Source organism: Rhincodon typus, chromosome 14 (genome assembly GCF_021869965.1).
Source record: "Rhincodon typus isolate 14 chromosome 14, sRhiTyp1.1, whole genome shotgun sequence".
Classification (NCBI taxonomy): domain Eukaryota; kingdom Metazoa; phylum Chordata; class Chondrichthyes; order Orectolobiformes; family Rhincodontidae; genus Rhincodon; species Rhincodon typus.
The window spans coordinates 11,794,009-11,821,163 of record NC_063345.1 but is presented as its reverse complement, the minus strand read 5'-3'; the positions used below and the strand labels follow the sequence as shown (position 1 = coordinate 11,821,163).

The 27,155-nt window shown below is 40.1% G+C and overlaps 1 protein-coding gene across 3 annotated transcripts in view; it reads right to left on the bottom strand.

The window, feature by feature from the left end:
* Positions 1-1,194: 1,194 nt before the first annotated feature.
* Positions 1,195-27,155, bottom strand: part of tbc1d8b (TBC1 domain family member 8B) — a 75,097-nt gene continuing 49,136 nt past the window's right edge. Inside the window, exons 12-20 of one of the 3 annotated variants that reach the window (XM_048605051.1) lie at positions 20,254-20,539; positions 18,272-18,401; positions 17,912-18,010; positions 16,441-16,509; positions 11,695-11,935; positions 10,755-10,820; positions 9,795-9,869; positions 5,825-5,928; positions 1,195-3,019 (exon numbers count right to left, since the gene is read on the bottom strand). In XM_048605051.1, the coding sequence (XP_048461008.1) occupies positions 2,603-3,019; positions 5,825-5,928; positions 9,795-9,869; positions 10,755-10,820; positions 11,695-11,935; positions 16,441-16,509; positions 17,912-18,010; positions 18,272-18,401; positions 20,254-20,539 (1,487 nt within the window). In that variant the 3' untranslated portion in view covers positions 1,195-2,602. Of the gene's footprint in view, positions 3,020-3,057; positions 3,856-5,824; positions 5,929-9,779; positions 9,870-10,754; positions 10,821-11,694; positions 11,936-16,440; positions 16,510-17,911; positions 18,011-18,271; positions 18,402-20,253; positions 20,540-27,155 lie in introns of those variants that run through there. The other 2 variants (XM_048605050.1, XM_048605052.1) reach the window with 2 other exon arrangements.

The window sequence follows — 27,155 nt, the reverse complement described above, 5'->3', positions numbered from 1 at the left end:
AAATTGGGAAATATTAAAAGGTTAACATTACAGTAAGGTAGGAAATTTTAAATAGATGATAAAGTGTCGTGGCTCAGCGTAGGACCTCCACACGTAGTCTGACCACCCACGCCAGGCCGCAGTCCAACAGCCATCCCTGTTCCGCTCTAAGCCCCATTCCTCTCCAAACCAGCACTCAGCTGCTCTAAGGTAAGTGGCAGGATTGCCCCCTCACACAGGTCTCCGTCCAGGACCCACTGCCTACGCACTGCTCCGGGGCTGTTTCCCATGTGCTGCTCCAGGGTCAGTGCCCACTGTGCTCTGTGGCCCACGGGCCGTGCCTGCAGACTCGCAGAAGGCCACACTGCCCGTGCTGGTTCCACTGGCGGACTCGGGCCATGCTTGCTCTGTTCTGCCCGTGCTCACTCTGCCACAGGACTCAGCCCTTGCTTGCTCTGGTTTGCCATGAGACACTGCCCACTTGCTCCGGTCCACCGCAGGACACGGTCCGCTCATTCTGTTCTGCCACGGAACACAGACTGCTCGTTCCGCAACTCCACTCTCCAGGTACCGGGGTGGGGGGCGTAATTGGAAATCCACAAAGAGGGAAAAAAAGGATGGAAAAGAGGTAAAGGGACTGGTGAGCAGAGGAGCTCCAATCGGAGTGTCCTACTCTGCCACCACGCACACACACACGCGCGGAAACCTATAGAGTTAATCAACAATAATTTCATTTGTACATATTCTAGCTAAAATTCAGCTTACTTTATTGGAAAGGGATGAATATCTCTCAATTTGCTAGCATTTTTTCCAGTTGATAAAATAATGAGAGATTAACCAGAGACAGAGAAATAAAAATAATCAAAAGAAATAGATCCACAGCACATGATAACATACCAACCCAGCTTGGTGTCACTTTTAGCTATTTTTCATCTTATCCTCATTCATTTTGCTGCTATTAGAAATGCTGAAGTTTGTATTTCCTCTACTTCAACTATCAGGTTTTAATTGTCACAGTGGCTATGAACTGATAAACATAAATGCTAGCAAGATGCCATATATACTGGGGCAAGAATATAATTTGACGACCTTTTAGAAGTCATTTTACCTACTTAAACAAAAATCGATATTCTACCACTTAGGCCAGTCAACAATGTTCTTTTATTAGAAAGCAAATATAAAGAGAACTAGAAAACACAATTTGTGAAAACCAAGTGAACTGGAAATCAAAATATTTATTTTAGATCTACTCTTTAGACAAGGCTTTCAGTACAATAAAGGACTAAAGACAGAAAGACTCACCAGTCAATGGAGTACACATTCTGTATACACAACATCGCAAGTGCCTGAGTGTTTGGCACAAACATTTTGTCCTTGAAAACTAGATTTTTTTTTAAGCTTAAAAAGAAACTTTCAGTAAATTGCTTTCTTGGATTTGAGATTAACTTTTCCTAATAGTCCTCTCTAGCACGAGCTGATTATATATATAGTGTTTACCTTCTCATGTGGCTATATAAAAACTGTGTTCATTTTACTTTAATAAGGACATTGCATTATCTTCATTGAAAATAAGCAATTAAATCAAGGTGTAATTATAAAACTAATGCTAATTCCCAAGACATCCGTACTGGAAAGCCGAATGCTTGAAAACTTCACATTTTCAGTTGATTACAATTACTACCAAATCTTGACATCAGAATCAAGAGCAAATCAATAGCTTCAGTATTGTTATTTTTATATTGGGTGCTCTAATTTAGTTTCATAAAAAATACTTTCAAAGCAAGAAAGAAGCCAAAATAGATTAACAAAAACATTTGAAAGTGTACAAGTGTGCAGCATACTTCAAAAATACAGGACATATCTTATTGTAAATATTCCCTTTTCTATTAGAGTTATATGAGCTACAAATAGCCTATCACAATTAAAAAAACACTTTTAAGTATAAATAAGGAAAATGTATTCTCCTTCAATTTGCCGAGAACATGCCAGAATCCATAAAGTACAGCGACAGTTCTTTTGACTCAATCCCCTGGCATGAATAGGAAATTGTATGGAACCTCTCCTCAGAATTCCATTGTTAGTGTACAAAAAAACAACACAGCTCATGGGAATACGTGTCAATCTGATACATTCTACCAGTGACAATCAGGAACAGTTTGACGTTTTAGACTGAACTTGGTTTCAAATCAGAAATAATTGAAATGTGTCCTCCTTTATCATTTAGGTACTTGTTTTATGTGAGCCTTCTTACGTCACCTGAAATCAGTGCATGTAAACAAAAGTTTTTTTTTAAAACCCTCAACAGCAAGAAGGCAATAGTTGCTTTGTGACTCATAGCTTGTGTTCAACATGTTTATGTAACAAACTTACATATATATAATATGCATATGTATACATAGCAAAATAGGGCTTCAGCCTGGAAAAATTGTTGTGCGCATCTGTGCAACTTCCCTCCACGTCATTTTAGCAGAGCCATTAATATAATGTCAACGACTGTGTTTAAATAACAGCAAACCTCAGGCAAAACAGCTTACGCTTCTGCCTGCTGTCATCAGCAACAGAATTTTCAAAGCTTGTGAGCTGTTGCATCATCACAACAGCTGAATATGGCATAAGAACAATCTCAATCAATGGCATTCGACTGTCTTTTAGCCCTTAGTTGAACAGATTTGGCTTGTTCTATTTTTGCCCTTATATCTACATGTTTCTCAAAAAAACTAACCAAAACCGGTTCATTTAACAGCGAGGCCAGTATCTGTTCAAAGGCAAAGGTCCACTCAATCTCAGATTGTCTTTCTTGAGCATTATCTTCACTCATGTTTAATGCCTGGTTCTCCTGAATACGGTCACCACTTTGGCAATCTTGAATTGTACCTTGTTTATTTGGGGAGGGAGAGTTTGGACTGTTCAGCATTCTCCCCACCTCCTCCATTCGAAGCAAAAGGCCAGTGACAGTCGTTATGGCTCGAAAAAGTGCCTCTTCATTCGGATCTCCATGGAATAGGTTATATAGCGTCTTGGAGAATTGAACAAATTGCGACTGGGAAAGTAAAAATAAGCACAAATGCCATCAGGTACATGAAAGAAATTTTTGGTAACAAGTCTTTGTGTTTACATTGATGGAAGGTCTATTCCAATCTCAAAAAGCTAGGAATCATTAGCAAAGGTGTTGAGCAACCAAATACTGAATCCGAGTAAGAATACAAAATTCTGAAAATACTCAGGGGGCAAGCAATGTCTTTTCAGAGAGGAAAAGTACAGATCATTCAACAATGCTGGAAAAGGTTAAGAAAGAAATAGCTTTCAAGCAAACATACAGCCTGCGAATTGAGATGCGGGTGGGGGATACGATGGTTAAATGTTAAAATAATAAAAGGGTAGCCTCTGTACTAAAGTGGACAGCATATGTAATTAAATGATAAAACGGGGACTGTAGCACAAGGTGAAATGAGTGCTAATTAGATGCACAAAGAAAACACGGGTCCACAGAAAATTACAAGCAGAACTGGAGGATAGAAGCACAAAAAATCTGGCAGAGGGTTGGGGGCTCCTGCAGTCTGGAAAGGTGGCGGAAGAAAGGCAGATGAAAACCACAAGCTGAGTGCTTTCACAGTTTCAGTTTGAGAAATTTCCAGCATCCAATATAAATTGCTCGTGTGGCTTAAGTAGTTTATTTTCATTTCCAAAATGTAGAAGGACAATACAGCACTCTTGGTTAAAATCTGCTTTATGACGTGGATTTGGGTTCATGTGAAACCTAACAGCTATGATGTTTCTTTGCATCCTCAAATGGATTTAATAGTGTTTTGCGTCCAATGAGGTATGGTCACAATAGAAACAGGAAATGTCGGACAAACTCAGGTCGTCTGCAAGCATCTGTGAAGAGAGAGAAACAGAGTTAATGTGTCGAGTCTAGTGATGCTTCATCAGAACACTGGACTCATAACATTGACGCCGTTTCTCTCTTTCTCTACAGATACATGGGAGTTTCTCCAGAACTTTGCTTTGTTTCAGATTTCCAGCATTCGCAGTTCTTTGTTTTATTGAAGTGTAGTCACATGCAACTGTTGTTACATGGCAATGTGCCCAATGGCTGCATTTCAACTCCCCAAATGGCTCAACTGAAAGTACTGCAATGTGAAACAGACCTGGGAGACTCTAAAATCAAGCCATGCTCACTCACATCAGCTGATCTACTGGGGTTACAATAATTAAGCTCAAGTGAATGGCCAAGGCTCCCTCCTTCTGACCGCTGACATCTGGAGTCATAGAATCATAGTTTCCCTGCAGTGTGGAAACAGGCCACTTGGCCCAAGTCCACACCGCCCCTCCAAAGAACATCCCAACCAGACCTGCATTTCCCATGTCTAACCCACCTAACCTAAACATCCCTGGGCACTATGAGCAATTTAGCATGGCCAATCCACCTAGCCTGCACATCTTTGGACTGTGGGAGGAAACCGGAGCACCCGGAGGAAACCGACACAGACACAGGGAGAATGTGCAAACTCCACACAGACAGTCACCCAAGGGTGGAATCGAACCTGGTCCCTGGCGCTGTGAGGCAGCAGTGCTAATCACTGAGCCACCGTGCCACTATAATGCATCATGAACTTTTGGACATGACAGAAAGCATTCCATCTGATATCTTTAGTTTTCAGCGATTGCATTGCAGATTATAAATTTTCTCCCTGTACTTGCTAAAGTTTTTCCTAAGGCATAAATCCACACAGGCTTTGGCATGAGGGCCAATTTTGATTTGTGAATCAAAATTGGATTAATGGCAGGGTATTCAAATCTATAGATGGCACCACAGTTGGAGGACAATCGTTGGTGTGAAATCCTTGCTATTGGCCAACTAACCTGCTTCGGACCAGCAGCTTTTCTGCTTTTAATATAGGTTTTCATTGTATTCATTTTGTTTTAACGATTTACAGTAAGTGAAATGCTCTTCAGGTGTACTATGAATAAACTTATTAAAAGATAAAAATATTGTCATTGCAGTGCAAGGAAACACCTTCACCCTAAAAAGCACAGAAGATGGTTTCTCTTTCCTTCATAGCTTGCTTTAAATTCTGACGGTGACAATGTTATCTGCTTAAAATTTCTTTAGCTAGTGTATAATTACAGGTCACTACCAAATGATTACTGCTTACAGATAATGAATCTTACAATTGTGGAGCGGAAAGGAAGTAGGCCAAATTATAGATTTGAATTCAAGTATTAAAGCTGCTGGTTACGGACTATGCAATCATTAGTGCTCAGGAGAATTGCATGGGAAGAGCAGCAAGTTTATATTGATTACAGCATCGTTAGCATTATAAATCATCCTTAAAAATCTTGATAGAAGTAGATCTGGACAATGAGCAGGTAGATACGAGAGTTTCATGCAGCCTAAACACTAGGTTCTAAGAAAGCTTTAAAGGAGATGGAATAGATCGCAGAGGGTAATGATTTAGGAGGAAAATAGAAACCAAAAGTGGAGAAACTCAGCAAGTCTGGCATCATCTGTGGAAAGAGATTTCCAACTTCTGCAGTAAGTTTGCTTTAAGTTTATGGTTTAGGGGAGCATTTTTTCAGTGGAGGAGTCAATTTGACTGTGACTGAACATGGAGCAGAAAATGAGAAAATCTGCCAAGTCATAGTACCGGGGAGCATAGGGTTCAGACTTCAGGAAAGGACAGACGAGGCCAATAAGGGCTGTTAATTCAAAATCTCCGTTCCTGCTTTTTTGTAAAAGTCAACTTGTCCAAAGATCTCTATCTCATCAGCAACACTTGGCGCCACAGAAAGATATTGCCAAAAATGCGGCAAGTGCAAACAGTGAAATAGGTCACACCGTCACCTGATTTATCCGGGGCAAGTTTCGGATACTTTCTTCTTTCCTTGTCAGCTCCTCATGCCACTGTTTCAAATAGGCTTGGATATCAACTTTCCCCTTGTTACTCCCTGGAGTTCAAAAACAGGTCAGGGTGAAAAGGACCAAATATTACATTGAAGCTACGTCACTATTTGGCCAAATTACAACAGAAATACTGAAGGTATTTAAAAAATCCATAACTATTGTGGTATCAATTTCAACATCAGGATGAGCCGTTTTACTTCATATTAGATACATCAAAGATACATATTAGATACACCAACATCATTATAGACCCACTGCACCCTGGTAATGACCTCCTACAACCTCTTCCTTCAGGCAGAAGATACAGATGCCTGAACACATGCACGGGCAGGTTCAGGAACAGCTTCTTTCTGGCCGTTATCAGACTGTTGAATGGACCCTAGCCTCAAATAATGTAACCTGCAATGTAACCTCTAAACTTTTTTGATCTGTACATCCTTCGCTTGCTGTAGCTTTTCACTGTATTTTGGTACACGTAACCACAAATCAATCATACTGAAGTAAATTGTACTTAGTAAATGTATCTACTTCTATGCAAATGAATGCAATACATATTGCAAAGTATTAGATACTAGAAAGTTAATGAAGGTAATTTACAACCCTGTTTCAGTAAGGGAGCTGGCCAATTTTTCACTTTCTTCGAACCAACAAGAGAATGATATGTCTACAGAGTCAGTTTGGGTTGAGATCCAGAACAAGAAAGGAGAAGTCACTTTGTTGGGGTTTTTTTTTTTTTTTTTTTTACAGACCCCCTAACAGTTGCAGAGAAGTAGAGGAGCGGATTGGGAGGCAGATACTGGAAAGGTGCAGAAGTCACAGGGTTGTAGTCATGGGTGACTTCAACTTTCCAAATATTGATTTGAAACATTTTAGTTGTAATAGTTTAGATGGAGCAGATTTTGTCCAGTCCGCTCAGGAAGGATTCCTGACATAGTATGTAGATAGACCAACACGAGGAGAGGCCACTTTGGATTTGGTGCTTGGCAATGAACCGGGCCAAGTGTTAGACCTGTTGGTAGGAGAGCATTTTGGTGGTAGCAATCATAACTCTGTTACTTTTACAATAGTCATGGATAAGGATAGGTACAATACAGCAGGGTAAGGTTTATAATTGGGGGAAGGGTAATTACAATTCTGTTACGCAAGAACTGGGTAACATAAATTGGGAACAGATGCTGTCAGGGAAGAGCACCACAGAAATGTGGAGATTGTTTAAGGAATGCATACTGTGTGTGCTCGATATGTTTGTCCCTAGCAGGCAGGGAAGATGCGGTCGAGTGAGAGAGCCTTGGTTCTCAAGAGAGGTCGAACGACTGGTTAAGAGGAAGAAGGATGCTTATGTAAGGTTTAGGAAACAAGGAACGGAAAAGGCTCTAGAGGGATACAAGTTATTCAGGAAGAAGCTGAAGAAAGAGCTTAGAAGAGCTAAGGGGGCATGAGAAAACCTTGGTGGATAGGATCAAGGAAAACTCCAAGGCTTTTTACATCTACGTGAGGAATAAGAGAATGACCAAAGAAAGGGTAGGGCCGATCAAGGATTGTAAAGGGAATTTGTACACAGGGCCTAAAGAGATAGGAGAGGTCCTTAATGAATACTTTTCTTCAGTATTCACAACTGAGAGGGACCTAGTTGTAGAGGAGGACAGTGTGAAACAGGCTGGTAGGCTAGAGGAGGTTGATGTTAGTAAAGAAGATGTGCTAGGAATTTTGAGGAAGTTGAAGATAGATAAGTCCCCCAGGCCTGATGGGATTTATCCAAGGATTCTATGGGAAGCGAGGGAAGAGATCGCAGGGCCTTTGGCGATGATCTTTTCGTCCTCACTGTCCACGGGTATAGTGTCGGAAGATTGGAGAGAGGCAAACGCCATTCCCTTGTTCAAAAAAGGGAACAGGGATAACCCCGGAAATTACAGGCCAGTTAGTCTTACGTCAGTGGTGGGCAGATTATTGGAAAGGGCTTTAAGAGATAGGATTTATGATCACTTGGAAAGGCACAGTTTGATTCGTGATAGTCAGCATGGATTTGTGAGGGGTAGATCATGCCTCACAAACCTTACTGAATTCTTTGAAGAGGTGACCAAACACGTGGATGAAGGTAGAGCAGTGGATGTGGTATACAATCGATTTAAGCAAGGCGTTTGATAAGGTTCCCCATGGTAGGCTCATGCAGAAGGTAAAGAGGCATGGGATAGGGGGAAATGTGGCAGATTGGATTCAGAATTGGCTGACGCTTAGAAGACAAAGGGTGGTAGTGGACGGAAAATATTCAACGTGGTGCTCAGTTACGAGTGGTGTATTCACAAGGATCTGTCCTCGGTCCTCTTCTACTTGTGATTTTTGTAAATGATTTGGATGAAGGAGTGGAAGGGTGGATTAGCAAGTTTGCGGACGATACAAAGGTGGGTCACATTGTGGACAGTGCAGAGGGCTGTTCTAGGTTACAAAGGGACATTGATAGAATGCAGAGCTGGGCTGAGAAGTGGCAGATGGAGTTTAACCCTGAAAAGTGTGAGGTAATTCATTTTGGAAGGACAAACTTGAAAGCAGAATACAGGGTTAACGGAAAGATTCTTGGCAGTGTGGAGGAGCAGAGGGATCTTGGGGTTCATGTTCACAGTTCCCTGAAAGCTGCCACCCAGGTGGATAGAGTTGTTAAGAAGGCATATGGTGTATTAGCTTTCATTAATAGAGGGATCGAGTTCAAGAGCCGTGAAGTTATGCTCCAGCTATACAAAAGTGGTTTGGCTACATCTAGAGTATTGTGTCCAGTTCTGGTCACCTCATTACAGGAAAGATGTGGAGGTGTTGGAAAAGGTGCAGAGGAGATTTACCAGGATGTTGCCTGGAATGGAGGGAAAGTCTTACGAGGAAATGTTGAGAGAGCTAGGGCTTTTCTCTTTAGAACGACGAAGAATGAGAGGTGACTTGACAGAGGTGTACAAAATGATCAGAGGTATCGATAGAGTGGACAGCCAGAGACTTTTTCTTAGGGTGGAGGTAGCTATTACGAGGGGGCATAGTTTTCAAGTGATTGGAGGTAGATACAGGGGAGACGTCAGAGGTAGGTTCTTTACTCAGAGCGCGGTAGGGGCATGGAATGCATTGCCGGAGAGGGTAGTGGAGTCGGCCTCATTTGGGGCATTTAAGCGGCTATTAGATAGGCATATGGATGATAGTATAAGGTAGGGGTGGAGGTTAGATAGACCTTAGGATTAGGGTAAAAGTTCGGCACAACATCGTGGGCCAAAGGGCCTGTACTGTGCTGTACTGTTCTATGTTCTATGAAGCAGAACATCCGCAGTTCACTGATAGCTTAGTGCTAAGGCCCGGTCCTGTAGTGGGCACAGGCTTCCTGTCAGCATCAGAATGAGGGGACAGCAGTTGCACCCTAATCTTTACCTTCATTTTGGGTGTTCACCTTGGTTCGTTAGTTGTGCCAAAGTTTTACATTGGAACTAAAATCCTTCAGTGTTAAAATTTCATTTCACTGCACATAGGGAAGCTCAAGGAAAAGGTCAAAATGGGATTTAAACTTTGATCTCCTAATTTTAAAGTGAGTTCTTTCAAACAAACACTCCATAATACGAAGGTTAAATTCACAGCTCCCATCGTACTTCCCCTCTGAGATCAATGAAGTATGCCATTCAAAAGACGAAGAATTGCAGCTTGGATGTTTTATTCACCTTGGTTAGTTAATTGTGCCAAAGTTTTATATTGGAACTAAAATCATCTCAGTGTTAAAATTTCCAAAATGGTCATCTTATATCTATCATGAGACACAGCAGAAGAGCTTGTGCACATTTTGCATCTTCCTACAATTATAGAGCGGAGGTCAGGAATCAATTTGATTAGTTATACTTTGCTGATTTAGACACACTAAAAAGCCAATACAAACCATCAAGGTGATCACCTTGAGTCAACGGTTCATCAAAAGGCTCTGGCTGTTTGGAAGCTGCAGGAATTGCACTTTCATCTTCTGTGAATGCTGTAAGAAAAAGACCAGCAGTTAAATCTGTACACATCAATAATGCACTAAGTACATGCAATGGCACCACCTCAGGGCATTTCAGCATAACCCACAGCCAAAATATAAGTTAGTCATGGTTCTGTTGGTAAATGCAACACCAATGTCCACTAACAGCAAAACAGACAGGGGATTAGGAACGATTTGTGGGGCGCAAGCCAAACGATAACTGTTGGCAATGATGTTGAGAGCATTTGTTTGCAACTTCAATTGCACAATTTCTTTTACCTAAACAGTTAGGTGAGGCCTTGTTTAAATATCTCATGCAAAAGATAACACCTCTTGTAATCCACTCGCCCTGCAGCATGAAATTGAACCATCAGCTACAATGATGCACTCCATCTCCAGTGGGTTCTGAACCCACTACTTTGATAGTCAAAAAAGAATGCTAATAAAGCTAACACTCACCTATTTTGTTACTGCAAAAAGCATTGTAAATATAAAATTAGTGAAGAGAAATACTTAACTTTATTCACCTCTTCCCATTATCAAATGTTATCTCGTGAACATAATGGTCAAAGGATGACACTGACACCCCTCAGATCTTGACAGGCTAAATCATAGACACGCTAATTCTATGCTGAATGACAGCCACATGGTACATTTTTCAAAGAGTCATGGGATAACTCTAACTTTCAGTTTATCGCAATGGTAATTATGTGCTTAAATAAAATTGCCATCCTTGTTGAATACTAAATGTCAGATCTTCACTATAATATGAACTGTTGCCAACCATAATTACTGGAGTTGAAATACAATCTTTCTGGGATTTCAAGAACAGTACACATTTATCGAGGTTAATTATGTAACACACTTTAGTGGATTTTTAGTAATTACTTGATTTACCTGGTGGAATATGCAATTTAAAAAGTAATTTCAGTTTGTCTGTAAATGATCCATTATACATCACATCTGCAAGAGATAAAACTGAATTAGTATATTTGTTACTCATGACCTCAAATCCTTTAAGGATTTATGGAAGACTTAAAGACAAGCTGTCCTTTATATTTCATACAAAATGTGTGAAGTTCTCACTGAATGTCATGCATCAACAGCAACAGACTGAAGCTTACACCATTTCTTCAAAACGTCCTTGTTTACATTATGAAGTGACTCACCTAGGAAAGGATGTGGGCAATTCAGTCCCTCAAATTTGTTCCAACATTTAATTCTACCTCAATTCCATTTTTCTGTCTTTGCTCAAAATCCCTCAATATCCTGAACCAAAAAAAGTCAGTATTCAAAATTTCAATTAGCCCAGCATCTACAGCCTTTCGAGAGGTGAGCAAAATTTGAGATTTCTACTACCCTTTGTATGGAAAGATGCATTCTAATTTTACTCTTAAATGGCTAAGCTTAAAATCACCCTTCCATTGCCAAGTGGCACAAAGACAATTGCTCCCCACCTCAAGTATAACTAACTGGCTCAACACAGGTGAGAGTGAGATCTGTGCCATGTCAGCACCTCTCAAACAGCACATTGAACCAGATATAATAGAAAAACAAGCAGAGATGGAGAAATCTCAGTTTCAAAATTTACAAACCGAGAATTCCTCCTTTAGGGAACATCAATTCCCAAATCAGGCTGCCTCTACACAGCTTCAGTATGAAACAATACCCCTATTCCATGATCAACAGTAGTGCTGAAGACCTGAGATTCCAGAAACCACAAAGGCAGACCGCATTCGGTACAGATACCTTTCCATCACATTATACAGGAACTAAGAATGCTGTAGGTAAGAAGCTTTAGCAAGTTAACCAGAGTCTAAAACACAAAGTGTTTTACCTAGAACACATGAAAACTCTTTGAAATTGATGAGGCAGTCAGCATTCTCATCCAGAAGCCGAAAACTCCACAGAGCTAATAGGTCTGCATTTGCAGAGTGGGACCATGGACTCAGATGCCTGAAAAGTGTGCAGTACTGTTTCCTGTCAATCTGGTACTGCTCTAGGTATGGGAGACTAGAATCATGGTGCTTGAGTGCTGGACTGTGTGGAATCCAGTAACAACTTAAAAAATGTTCCTTCTACAAAAGAAAAAGAGAGAAATAGTTAGGTGTCTCAGATGATAAAGTAACTGCACCAATAATGAAACATCTTAAGACAGTTTAAGATGGAAGCTAAACATTGGTAGACATTTAAAGTTACGCTTCATAATGCTCAACAAAACTATAATCCATAGAGAAAGACAGACTTCCTGACAACAGTGAACTTTCTGTGCTAACTACTAAGGACAAAGATGGAATCAACTTAAATGAAACATAAATTTTAAGATCATTAGTGATATGCCACAAGTTTAGAAAAATGCAGAAATAGCAATGTTGAAAACAAAACCAAATCAAGAGGAACAATAGAGAGAAAACAATCAATGAGAAAATATTAAAAAAAACAGTAAGAGCTATCACAAAAATATAAAAACAGAATAGACTAGCAAAAAAGTGAATGTTGGTTCCTTTAAGACTGGGGAATTAATAATGGGAAACAAGGAAAATCAGCAAAGAGTCTGTATCTGTCTACATTGTAAAAGATCCCAAAAAAAAAAATGGGAGGTGGGGGTGGAGGAGGAGAAAAGGAGGGAGGAACTTAAAACAATCATCTAAACGTACTCGCCAAATGAAGAGGACTAAAATCTGGCTTCTCATGGATCTGGTGGCATATATCCTTGGGTCATAAAAGCAGTAGCTGCAGAGATAGTGGACGCTTGGGTCATAATCACAGAATCCCTTCAGTGCGAAGAGAGAGCATTTGGCCAATGGACAGCAATCTACCAAGACCCAGGCTCCCACCTTTGTCCATAACCTTGTATTTCCCATGACTAATCTGCCCAGTCTGCACATCCCTGGAAGCTATGGGGCAATTTAGCGTGACCAATCCACCTAATCTGCATATCTTTGGACTGTGGGAAGAAACCGGAGCACCTGATGGAAACCCATGCAGACACGGGAGAATGTGCAAATTCGACACAGACAATCATCCAAGGCTGGAATCAAGCCTGGGTCCCTGACACTGTGAGGCAGCAGTGCTAACCACTGAGCTACTGTGCTGCCAATTTTTCAAAAGATCCCAATAGATTGGAAAACACATGTTCTGTCCCTATTCAAGAAAGGTGGGAGGTTAAAGTAGTAGTAATAGGAGGGACTCCGCACATGAAAATGCAATCAAGTAGACTGAATATGTTTCATTTAAAAAAAGACTGCATTTGACAAAAGATTTACAGCTACTTTAGGAATAAGCAACCAGATTGAATAAAGGTAATGCAGTGCATTTCAAGCAATGGATTTCCAAAAGGTATTCAACAATGTCTCCGACTGCGCAAAAGCTCACGTGTTAGGGATAATACACAGCATCAACAGAGGTTTGGCTAACAAACAGATGCTAGCAACTTGGATATAATGGGTTACATAGAAACATAGAATATAGGAGCAGGAGGCGGCTCTTTGGTCCTTTGAGCCTGCTCCGCCATTCTTCATGACCATGGCTGATCGACCAACTTAATAGCCTAATCCTGCTTTCTCACCATAACCTTCGACATCATTCGTCCCAAGTGCTATATCTAGTCGCCTCTTGAATACCTTCTATGTTTTGGCATCAACTACTTCCTGTGATAATGAATTCCACAGGCTCATCACTCTTTGGATGAAGAAATGCCTCCTCATCTCTGTCCTAAATCATCTACCCTGAATCCTCATACTGTGACCCCTAGTTCTGCACACACCCACCATTGGGAACATTGTCTCCCTGCGTCTACCCTGTCCAGTTGTGCTAGAATTTTATAATTCTCTATGAAATTCCCCCTCATTCTTCTGAACTCCAGCAAAAACAATCCCAACCCAGTCAATCTCTCCTCATACGTCAGACCCGCCATCCCTGGAATCAGCCTGGTAAACCTTCGCTGCACTCTCTCAAGAGCAAGAGCATCCTTCCTCAGAAAAGGAGACCAAAACTGCACACAATATTCCAGGTGTGATCTCACCAAGGACCTGTAAAACTGCAACAACACATCCCTGCTCCTGTACTCAATACCTCTCGCAGTGAAGGGCAACACACCATTTGCCTTCTTTACCACCTGTTGTACCTGCATGCTTACCATCAGCAACTGGTGCACAAGGACGCCCAAGAACCATTGTACATCCCCCTCTCCCAATTTACAGCCATACAGGTAGTAATCTGCCTTCTTGTTTTTGCTTCTGAAGTAAATAGCCTCACATTTATCCAAATTATACTGCATCTGCCATTGGTTTGCCCACCGACCCAACCTGTCGAGATCAAGCTGATGGATCTCTGCATCCTCATCACAGTTCACCCTCGCACCCAACTTGGTATCATCTGCAAACCTGGAGATGTTACATTTTGTTCCCTCATCCAAATCATTGATATATATTGTGAATAGCTGGGGTCCCAGCAGCAATCCCCACTAGTTCCTGCCTGCCAATTTGAATAGGGTTATTTTCAGGTTGGTAAACTCAGTGCTAGAAAGATCAGGGCTACCAATCCCAATGACTAGGAAGAAGGGTCTGAGCGTATTATAGACATATCTGCAGACAATACAAAGGAAGTTGTGAAAAAAAAACTTGAAGGGGCCAAGGCATCTGCAATGGGATTTAGAAAGGTTGTGAGCTGGCAAAGATCTGGCAGAAGAAGTCTAATAGGTGAGGTAAACCATTTGGTTAGGAAGTAAGAAACACTAGTATTATTTAATTGGAGAAAGAATACAGAATGCTGTGGCACAGAGGGATCTGGGATTCATCACAAAATGTTAACATGCAGATACAGAAAGTAATTAGGAAGAGACACATTTGATTTTAAGTTCAATGGCAATGAAGTGCAGAAGTAGGGACATGGCACTGGTGAGACCACACAGTATGAAGAATAGTTATGGTCTCCTTATTTAAAATAGATATACTGTACTCCAGGGAAGGTTTACTAAGTTGCTTCTGGGGCAAAGGGGTCGTTTTATGGAGAATTGTTCAGCAGGTTGGACTTAGGAGAAGGACAGATGTTCGGACTGAAAGATTCAAGATTCTGAAGGGGCATGACAGGGCAGGTGCTGCGAAGATGGTTTCACACATGGGGGAACCTAAAATAGATATCCCATTTAAGACAGAGATGAATAGGAATTTCTTTGCTTAGAGGTTCATGAATTCTCTACCATAGATAAAAAGAGTCTGGATTTCAAATATTCAAAGCTGAGATAAAGGGTTTCTTGCACCAAGGTGTATGAGTAATATGCAGGAGACTGAGGTTGAGAATCAAGTAGATCAATCAAATTCATACCGAATGGCGGAGCACACTCAAGGGACTAAATGGCCAAACCCTATTTTGTATGCTCTTATTTGAGCTAATTTAGCCACATGTGTAGTCTCCCATACAAAAATCCAGCTCGTTCAGAAAACCCGAATAATGCAAAATATTGGATCGATTAAATTTTAACAAAATCATAATTAGCAAAAAGTCCAAACAGAAAGTAAACAGCATTAAACTGATCACACAATCCTTCATTTCTTTCTCCCAAAAAAAATCAGATATCCGAATCAAGGGCATCTCAGGTTTCCTCACAGAGAGCGAGAGTGGAATACATAATGATAGAGTGAGAGAGATAGAGAGGCGCTACGGAGTGGAAAAAAAGAGAGGGGGTTGGGCATGCACAGATAGAGGTGCAAAAAGGGGCAGAGGCACACAGACAGACATAGTCAGGTAATAGGGCTGAATTTTATATCACACTTTTAATGTAATAAACTGTCCCAATGCACTTTACAGGAATGTTATCAAACAAAATTTGAGGCCGAGCTACACATAAGGAGATATTAGGGTAGATGACAAAGTGTGATCCAAGTGGTGGTCTTTAAGGAGTATGGTCAAGGAAGAAAGAGCTGTGGAGAGGTTTAGTGTATCGATCGCAGAGCTTGGGACCCAGGCATCAAAAGGCATGGCTACCGATAGTGGAGTGATTAAACTCAGAAATGCACAAGCGAAGGATACATGTACTGAAACTTCTGGGCATCTCTAAGTGCAGATCACTTTTTCCACCCACCAGAAGTAAATGCATGTTTTGCCCTTTGCTGTAAAAAGATAACAAACGTTTGAATTATATAGCTCAGTTCAAAACCATGGGACAGCAGAAAGTACTTTACAGTCAGTGAAGTACTTTTGAAAGTCTGATCATGTTGTAATATAGAAATGTGGTTATGTTATAAATATTACCAGATTCATACACTAACCTGCTAACCTGAATAAAGAAAGAAACTGGTAGCCCAAAAGTGTCAAGAAATTATTTGTTTCTTGGTTCACTCAAGTGGAATTTACTGAATTTTAGACAAATACTTAAATCAGCAACTCAAGAGTTAAGTGATTATTTCAGTCACAGATTTTTGTCTCAGTGTTTGAAGCTCCGATGTGCCACATTGCTAAATGTCACTTTAAAAAGGGTACTGTGACAGATATCTGCTTGATGCACTAGTGGAAATGACTGCTTATAGAACTTTGCTAAAGTACACAAACAATTTTCTAAAAGCAACAAATATGAATGAGTGACCTTAAACAGCTCGAAGAGGTCTTCCAGTTCTTTAGGGCTGAACATCACTTCCTGAGATACAACCCGCAGCTGAATCATACAAAGGGTTGACAATGTTAAATATAACACAATGAGAGTCAATACATCATGTCCAAATCAGACTGCAATATCACTAACATACCACTTTATTTTCTATCAGTAAAGACCAAGGGTATTCATTTATGAAATATCTAAATTAAGAAATAAACATGCAATTAATAATTTGTCAAATATCTGATCAAATAATAATCTCAAAAAACATCTGACTTTCTGTTCTTGACGTGCATTTAAGTAGAATGCAGCAGGTTAAGATAACTACTTTGCTGTCGTGGTTACATCCTGGATCAATTAGTGATAGATTTAAAAACTTGTAATAAATGATCAACTTGAAAATAAGTCACGGATCAAAACTGAAAATAAAGAGGTAGCGTCGAACATTGTGGAGAATGATATCAATCTTGACAATAAAAACAAAGACCTTACAATATCAGGCAGACCTGCAAATAATCCATTTCAATTAACCAAATTAAAATAATACACAATTGCTCTCATTTAAATAAGGTGTTTAAAAGAAGAACCTCAAAAGAGAAATAAGGATAATCTCGTTTGAATCAACAGTTTAGCCATCAAATATTTTCATTAGAACGGCTAGTGCCTGAAGATTAAAAGGAGGAAGGGGTGGTTCTCAGTCACTGAAGTCATTAAAGGGTGTATTTGGAAGTGGGGAGAGGGAAAGGAGGTGAATAAGGAATTTCCTAGAGTTGTTCCATAAATTGGTTCCATAAATTCTCTCGTTAACTTCTCCTGCGAGAATGGCTGCAGTGTCAGTATTGCTAGATGGGTCTACCGATGGATACAAGTCACACCATGGCACTACTTGATAGTCTTGCAGGGCCATCTTTTTGGCCTTCAGTTTTATATGTTTGTATGTAAACATTGCCAGGTAACTGAGCACCTCCTAAGTACTTAACAGGTTACAGACAGAAATGCACACTTTGGGATCTCAGTATGAACTCCTCGCCACAGTGCAGACATCAGCGCATCATGATATTGGAGAGAACATGGTGGCTAAGCAAGGTGAATTTCATTACTCCTCTCATAACCAGGGTGAGAAGGTTAGAATATTCATGAGCTACCTTCATGCATCATCTGGTTAAAGAACAGGGCTAGGACAGACCTCAGATCTAAGTCACTTCCTAACCAACTTTGTGAATCATCGGCAAGCATTTGTCCTCCTACTTGATGATTATTTGGGTCTGAAAACAGTTTTTTCCCACTTTACAAATAATACACTTGAGGGTAAGCAGAGCTAAGTAGGTCAGCAAATGCCAAAAAATGTTTTCAGCAAAAGTAAGTCAAATTCCCTTAGGTCCGAAGAAAACTTCCATTCGCCACACAAGAAATAAATAGTATAATGGGCTTTTCACTTATTCAAAGGCCAAGTACAATTTACCACATTCTGTCTTGTAGTGTCTTCTAAAGTCTGAATCACGTATAGCCTGTTCCTACGCCGCATACTCTCAACTTCCATTGACTGAATATCACCATATTTCTGCAAAAATAGAAAATAAAATCAACTTCACATAATTTATTGATGATTTACTGACTAAAAGCTTGGGAAGTCTCTAACAATACAACTTACTGGGCATTTTTTACAGTCAGTCTGACTATTTTTCTTTTCGGATGGGAGGGGACGATGTTAAAGAGAAATCAGTCGGGGCTAACGTAAAAAGATTCCAGATTCAGGCATTGCACTATATTATTAATATTTTTCTATATTAACACTGGAAAAGAATCAGTCTTATTCACCAACCTCATAAGATTCTGCAATAAGTTCAGTTATATCCACTTTAGTTTGAGGTTCCTGATTGTCACTGCCTATGGGGGGGTGATGAGCCATTGGTGGTAAAGGGCTGTCCTTGTTAGTGACATTATCAAAAAACCTGCAAGGAAATTTAATACTGCTATTGAGAAAGGCATTAAAATGACATAGCCAACCACTGAAGAACATGCAGAACTTTCAAACTAGGTATAATTAAATCTTGCAACAAAGTATGCTAGATTAATTCTATAACTATGTTTTGAAAACTTATTTAATAATATAAAGGATAGAATTCTATAAATCATACAAGCATGTTTAGCACTGTGGTCAGGGAAGAGAGAACTAATTTTGGGTGAGTCTAATTTGAGTCCACGAACACTGGATGCCCATATAGAAACACAGATACACAGATAGGAGCAGGAGTAGGCCATTCGACCCCTCAAGCCTATTTTGCCATTCATTACAATCACAGTTGATCATCAAGCTCAATACCCTCATCCCACCCTCCCTCCATATCCCTTGATCCCTTTAACTACAAGAGGTATATCTACCTCCTACCTGTAAACACAAAGTTTTGGCCTCAATCACTTTGGTAGAGAATTTCACAGGTTCACCACTCTCTGGGTGATGAAATTTCTCCCCAACCCAATCCCTTATCCTTAAACTATGTCGCCTGGTTCTGGACTCCCCCACCATCAGGAACTTTGTTCCCGATTTCCTGTCTAATCCTGTTAGAATTTTGTAGGTTTCTATGTGATCCCAGTTCATTCTTCAGAGCTCCAGTGAATACAATCCTAGCTGGCTCAACCTCTCCTCATATGTCAGTCCTGCCATATCAGGAATCAATTTGGAAAACCTTTGCTTCACTCCCTCAATAGCAAACACATCCTTCCTCACGATAGGAGACCAAAACTGCACACAACACTCCAGGTGTAGCCTCGCCAATACCCTGTACAATTACAAAAAGACATGCATTACAACAGCCAACCAGCTCCCATGGATCCTTTTAAACCAAGCAATGTGACTTCAGTTTGTCAGATTGAGGCCTTAAGGGTAGGGCAAAAGCTGCCAGCAAGTTAAGGCATAAGTTTGGGGTAGATGCCCAGAACAGTTGAAGGCTAAACGGGAAAAATATTGACTTATATATATGCAGGCAGACATCTATTTGCAGATCTCAAAACTGCACGTAAGAATATATATCCTTCTCACACTAAGTACACACTCCTTCAAGTGCAGGCACTTCAGGACCACCATTAGTAGGAGGGTGTAATTACAAGTTTCCTCAGGTGGTAAAGTAAATGTAGAGTCCAAGGCTGAATTTAGTGGTCAGGGCAGTGGGCCTAACCAATGGCTGGAGAACTTCTAGCAACCATGCTGCTGCCATTTCAGGTTCCCTGAGCCAATTCAATGCAACTTAACTGATTGGCAGTGGGGTCTAAATTTTTATTTCTCTCAGTTAAGACAGAGATAAGAAGAATTGAGGCTTGAGAGTTTCTGGCCATCTCTTCGCCAGGGAGTGGTGGAGGCATAACTGAACATTTTTAGGACAGAGGTAGATAGATTCTTGACCAGCAAGGGAGTCCTATTGCTCCTGCTGCAAGTTTGAATGCTCTGGACTTAATATGAGAGGGAAGGAGAATCAAGAGGACCAGTGGGATTTCCATCCTGCATCTTCCTGTCCCATTGTACAGCTCCCACTTCCTATCCCACCTCTGTGCAGCGTCTTATTCTGTCCAAGAACACTCAATGGAAATTTAAAAATAAGAGAATAGACAGATTCTAACTGGGGAACAAATCACATCTGCGGCCAGGTCCAACTGCAAACCCGCCACCCCTCTCCCCAATAATGTTTCACTTGAAGATTAGACTACATCCTGATTCCTTGAGCAAGTATACATCTCTCTTACTATAGATGTTTAAATACTACTCCCTCAGAAATTGTGAAGCAAAATTTAAAAAATCAAGAGCCATACTTGTTCAAGATCGTCACTGCTTCAGCATCATCTTTGCAGAGTAGCAGCTTGTCCATGTTATAATCTAGAACTGCCAAGCCCAGCTGCAGGATTGCCTTAATGCCATCATAGAAAAAGCAATCCACGACATTTACTGCACTTTCGATGGGCAACACAGAAATGAAGATAGTGAGAAACCAGGATAAGGAGACAGACGAAAAAAAAGTCATGTCTGTCATGTGTTCAGTCAACTGAGGAAGGTGGCTTCGAATAAATTCTTCAAAAACTGCTTGATCCACGAGAGCACCTGTTAAATGAGAATACACGTATATTGAAATGCGTCTTTTGAACTTCACATCGTCTTTATGCAGTCGTAATTGGAAACTGACTCAAAATACTTTTATAGTCATTCAAACGTTCTGAAATGCTAATTAGGTTGAATCAATGACTAAACAGACACTTTATTCACTCGGTGAGACAAACAGCTATAAGCCATGAAACGAAGGGAAATAGCTGATGAACAGCAAGGGGTTTTAGGAGTTTCTTCGTCAATCATAGCCATGACAAACCAATTTGCATATATCATGCAAACACTGGAGCTAGTGTTATACTTCTGCAATGCTGACTGCAAGCTACAGACTAAGCAGTGACAACATGCAGAGAAAAAAAAAGATAAACATCTATTAAGAAAAACTTTGGGGGAGAAGTAATAGAACCAAACAGTGCAGGTTAAAATAAAAATTCATAGACTGCTGGATATCTGAAATAAAAAAAGTGCTGGGAACATTCAACAGGACCAGCAATAATCATGGAGAGAGAGAGAAAAAAAGTTCATATTTCAAGTCAAGCAAGAACCTTCCCCAGATTAATGCAATTAATTTGCTGTACCCCATCTTCCAGATTTGAGTAAAGTTGGATTGGTAAAATGAAAGGCATTAATTGGAAAAGTACTACCGGCTTAGAACATGACTGGAGTTGAGTGGGATACACTCAATCACAAAGATTGTTAAAGAGAAGATGATGGCAAAATACAAGAGTAAATCTTCGAAGAAAGCAGGCATGAATTAAAGGGGTTTAAACCATAGGGATGGATTACAGTGCAGAGGATTTATTTAATTTCAAATACGGGGCTTTAATCACATTTCAACAAGACTCATCTTCACTTTTTGAAACAAGTACTTTGTAATAAATGCAACTAAAGTTCATAAAAATCATCTCACTGGCTATAAAAGGTCTTGAGGAACGAATTTTTGTCTTGGCCCAAATCTCAGTCTCATACAGACCACAGAGGGATAAAGAAAATGAACTACTTTTAGACTTGTATTGGACTATAATGTGACATGGAGGAAGTGAATGTATTGTAGCAAAATTTGTCGGCAACGTAAAAATAGGTGGAAAGGTAGATCACAAGAGGAATGCAAACAGTTTGAGAGAGGAAAACAAAACAAAAGAATTGCAGATGCTGGAAATCAAACAAAAACAAAATCAGAAATTGCTGGAAAAACTCAGCAGGTGTGGCAGCATCTGTGGAGAGAAATCAGTGTAAACATTTCAGGTCCAATGCGTTCTGAAAAAAGATCACTGGAACTGAAACATTAACTCTGATTTCTCACCACAGAAACTGCCAGACTTGCTGAGATTCCCAGCATTTTCTATTTTACTCCACGGAGAGTTATTGATAGGTTAAGTAAGTTGGCAATAAGTTGGCAAATGAAATACATTGTGGAGACATGTGAAGTTGCTCATTTAATAAGGGAGAACAAAAGATCAGAACATAATTTAAATGGAGAGAAACAGCAGAAAGCTGCATTACAAAGGAGCCTGGAGGTATTTGTACATGAAACACAAAGCTAGCACACAGGTACAGCAGGTAATCAGAAAGGCTAATGGAACGTTGGCCCTTACACTCCAACTCCCTCAAAATAACAGTAGGGAAGTCTTGCTCCAATTGTATGAGGTGCTGGTGAGAACATCAGGAGTACTAAGAGAAGTTTTGGTGCTCTTATTTAAGGAAATATATTATTTCATTAGAGGCAGTTCAGAGAAGGTTCAATAGGATGATGGAGGGATTGTCTTATGAACAAAGATTAAACAGATTGGGACTCTACTCATTGGAGTTTAGAAGAATGAGAGGTGATCTAATTGAAACATGTGAGATTCTTAAAGGGCTTGACAGGGTAAATGCTGAGAGGATATTTCCTCTCATGAGAGTGTCTAGGACCAGAGGACATAGTCTCAGAATAAACGGGCACCAATTTCAGAGTGAGATGAGAAGGAATTTCTTCTGAGGGTTGAGAGCCTTTGAAATTCGTTGCCACAGACAGCTGTGGGCGCAGAGTACTTGTTTATATTTATGGCTGAGATAGATTCTTGAATAACAGAGGAATCAAGGATTACAGGCAAAACACAGGAAAGTGGACATGCGGAATGTTGGATCAGCTGTGATCCTATTGAATACAGGGCAGGTTCAAGGGGCTGAATGGCCTACACCTGTACCTATTTCTCATGGTTTAATGATATAATAAATGACTAAGGAATGCAATAACCACATGCTTACACTGAGAAGCATTCTGGTGAAGTTGAGAGATAATAAAGCAGAGTTCAAAGATCTTGAATGCAATCAATTACTACATTCACCCCACAGGTTTTCCTGAATGTCTTGTTTCTACCACCCCCAAACAATCTGCTCAACATATGTTGTATCATCATTTTGAACTTGCAAACAAAAACGGCTTTTAAGTCAACTGACATAGTATATGACGTCTTATGTAAAATGAGCACATGCAAAAATACAAGTGATAGAAAGTTAACACTAAATGGGGCAGTTTTCCCTCCTTCAGTTGTGCATTTGGACAATGAACCACTACATTTCCCACTCCTGAGCCTATGGTCTTTAAGAGCTGAAAGACCTTAACAATATCATTTCATGAATTTTTTGGGGAAGTTATCTAAAAAAACACTGAAGCCATTAAAATTATTGGTAAAGTAAAATTTAGATTTAAAACTGAAGATATGCGACAAATCAACAATTAAATCAGATACTGTCAATATTCTGAATGTGACATAACTACAAACATGCACTGAGGTACACAGAAACTCATCTTTCATGCATTTATCATTGAAACGTACTGTGTTCAAACCAAAATCATTGAAAAAGTATTCAGCAATGGATATAAAATTTCAAATGAAAGTAAACTCTTCTACAAAATATCATTGAGATATTTTATTGGAGATTTCATTTGAACAGCACTTCAAGCTGAGCTAATTACAGGTAAAAATTTCAGACAAGGACAATAAAATAATTGGACAAAAAACTGGAAGCGAACGCTAATTCATTGTATTAACCCTTTAGTTTTACTGGCGCTATATTTCCATAAAAGCATACAAAAATACTCAGAATTTGCATACGTGTCTATTATTACAGTAGGTCAGTATCATGACATAGGCCTATTATCCAAACACACAAATGAATTGGGGAGAACTTCCACATTTAATGTGAGGAAACTGCTTTTGAACTTCCAAAATGTCAACACAGCATGTCGCAGGCAGATTGCTTGGGGTGATGGAAGTATGATTTAGGAATCAGAACAGGAATTCAGATGGAAGCCAACTGTCAAGTCAATTATCAAGCATTTGTTATTATGAAAACAGACCTCTAAGATGTAGCACATTTAAACCCATACCGAGTTAACAAAAGTACATCAGCCATATCTGAGAAGGCATGTAGTCCAAAGAATACCTGGTGCCAAATTGCACTGGCGTGTGACAATAGTACTGACTCAAGCACCTTCAGGATGTTAGCTGAGAGGGCATAACCAGGAAGCAGCATGCCCTCAGGCAACAGAAGCACAGTTATTCTTGAGAGGGAGAAAATGAGTAATTATCTCTAGGGATGGATCAGATGCAACGTGACCTTGTGCTGGACAGAATTTGACACAGATGCACAGAAATCAGTTTTGATCTATAGGAGCCAAGACACTTTCACAGTCAATAAAGTAATGTGCTGACACAAACGCAGCTCTTAAAAATTTAATTCTGAACTAAACAGGTAGCAGTGAATTAGTAGTAGTCAATACAAATAAGCTTCCAGTATCAACAATTAAAAGAGTTCTCAATCTTTGGTAGGTTTTAACATGCTGACCCAAATAAGGCAGCAGTTCAGTATGTTTTAAATGCAAATGAGCTGGTGCATGAGTCACTGACGAAAGACATACCATATGAACATGGCTCTTTTGTAACACAGCTGCTATGAAAATTTCTAATTCGTACCCATACTCTGGGGTGCCAACATCAAAAGGTTTTTGCTTGTCGTCTTTTCTCTCTATTTGGCTGCTGCCTCAGGAGGACAGAATTGGATTTTAGTGTAATTATACAACATCAAACATGGCTATTTATTATTTTAAATGCTTGCAGTGGGAAGGATAATATAGTATACCACCATGGCACCAGTTCAAAAGCTTGAACTTTACACAAAATCCCACAATAGACCAGAGTACTGAACAGAATGGCAGACTGTCTCCCAACCTAATCCATTCAGCAAGTATGGGTGCCTTTCGGCAATGCTTGGTCCAATATGAGCAGAAAATCACAAGAAAAATGCACAATAAAAAGTTTGGGTTTTACACACAGACTAGATCCTAACAATAACTTGCAATCATAAGTATAATAAAATAGTAGCTGTAGCAGATGTAAATTTTATGGACTGCTTTAAAGGATAGGATTTAAGAAAACAGCAGCTGAAGGCAAGGTGGAGTGGAGTATGAGAATTGGGACATATGAAAGGCTTGAATTGGAGGAGTGCAAAGACATGGCATGATTGCACAGCTGCAGAAGTTGACACGGGTAAAGAGGTGAAACCATGGAAGGATTTAAGCATGAGGATGAGAAATTTTACAATCGAGATCTTGCTAAACCGAGACCTAATGTAGGTTAACTAACAGAGGGCTAATGGGCAAATGGAACTTGATTCAAGGGTTATGAGAAGGACAGCAGATTTTTGGATGACCTCATGTTTACAGAAGCTGGAAGGCCGGTTAGAAGCACATTGAAACAGTTCAATTTTGAAACAACAAAGACTGAGGGAATGGTGGAAGATGGACTATATCATGGGATTGGAACCGGACATGAAGAACAGACCATCTTCAACATGTTAACAACACTTCCATGTAACTACACGACACTTGTGGTTTCCGCAGGAGCTGCCAACCCGGGCTACTATCCTACAGTATGTGGAAGATGAAAAATGAAGAAGAATGAAAAATCTCCAGTGCAGCTCTAGCAATTAATCCTCTCAGTTAGTCCAAACTTCTCAAGAATGCTTTTGTGCTGTGGGGAAATATTCATGTGTACATAACCCCAGTGGCTTTCAATACATATGTTTTTGAATAGCGATCTGGTCTACTGATATGTGACCATGTCGAAATGCAAAAACAAGTTTTTAAGAGAGGTGTTCAGTCAATGAAAAGTCACTTCTTAAAACAAAACTTGTTTCTCAATGTTAGCTAATGTTAATAATAGACAAGTCATATTCAGGAATTAAACCTGCATGATTAATCCTAACTTCATTTATTATTGAAGGCTGCATCACTTAAATAAGCGCATGCACATTTAAACAGGTTTAGGGCATGTCCACAGGTATGCATGGCTCAGGAACTGGGCGGGGTGGGGGGGCAAAGACTGTGGGGAGTGCGAAACGAGACAAGATCAAGAAGGAAGTGGGGGGCAACAGCAGGTGGCAAAAAAAGAGTGACGTGGGGCAGATGAGAATGGGAAAGGAGAACAAGAGCAGGAAGGAAGGCGCGGAGAAAAAGAGAACAGGAGTACGAGAGCAGCAAGGTGGGGGGAGCAAGAGTGGAAAGCTGGAGGTGAGGAAATGAGTAAATGAGGAAGGGGGGGGAAAATGAGAGTGGGAAGGAAGTGGGGAGGAAAGTAGAGACAGAGGGGGAGCTTGTGTTGGGGGAAGGCAGCAACATCTTCACACCCTGCTGTTGAACATTGTTTTAAAATTGTGCTTCCTCTCTGTACATACGCAGTACATCCTTTGAATATGCCATCATACATAAACCATATGTGATGACCAACTGAGCCTGGAATTGTGTACTTGTGCATTTTCCTGCAGTTGTGGGCGTCAACAAACACTGTCGTTTTTCTAAAAAAAAAACTGTGGAAGTCAGTTATTAAACAGATTCACGTAGGTGTCTGTTAGTGTGCTTCTAAAATGCTTATTAAATAATAAAACAAACTATATTAGACTAGACAATTTTTTTTTTTTTTTTTTTTTTTTTTTTAAAAGAACAGGCAATGCCCATCTCCAGAGGAAATGTAACCATCTCCCCTTGACATTCAATAACACCACCATCACAGAATCCCATACTGTCAATATCCATTACCCTTGACCAGCTGTTTAAATACTGTTGTAGCAAGAGCAGGTCAGACGTTAAGAATTCTGTGGTGAGTAACTCAGTTCATGACTCTCCGAAATCTGTCCACTATTTTCAGGGTAGAAGTTAGGAATTTGATGAAATGATTTTCACTTGTCTGGATGAGGGAAGCTACAACATTACTCAAAAAACTCAACACCATCCAGGGCAAAGCAGCCTTTTTAATTCTCATCTCATCCAATATCCAGAACATCCACCTCCACCACTACTGAAACACGCTGCATTTGTACTGAGTGCCATCAACAAGATGCACTGCAGCAATTCACCAAGGCCTCTCCAAAAGCACCATCCAAACCCCACGACCTCTACCACCTCGAAGGACAAGGGCAGCAAATACACAGGAACACCACCACTTGTAAGTTCCTTCCAAACTTCACACAATCTTGACTTGAAACTGTCACCGTTACTTCATCGGTAGTAGGAACTGCAGATGCTGGAGTTTCTGAGATAACAAGGTGTAGAGCTGGATGAACACAGCAGGCC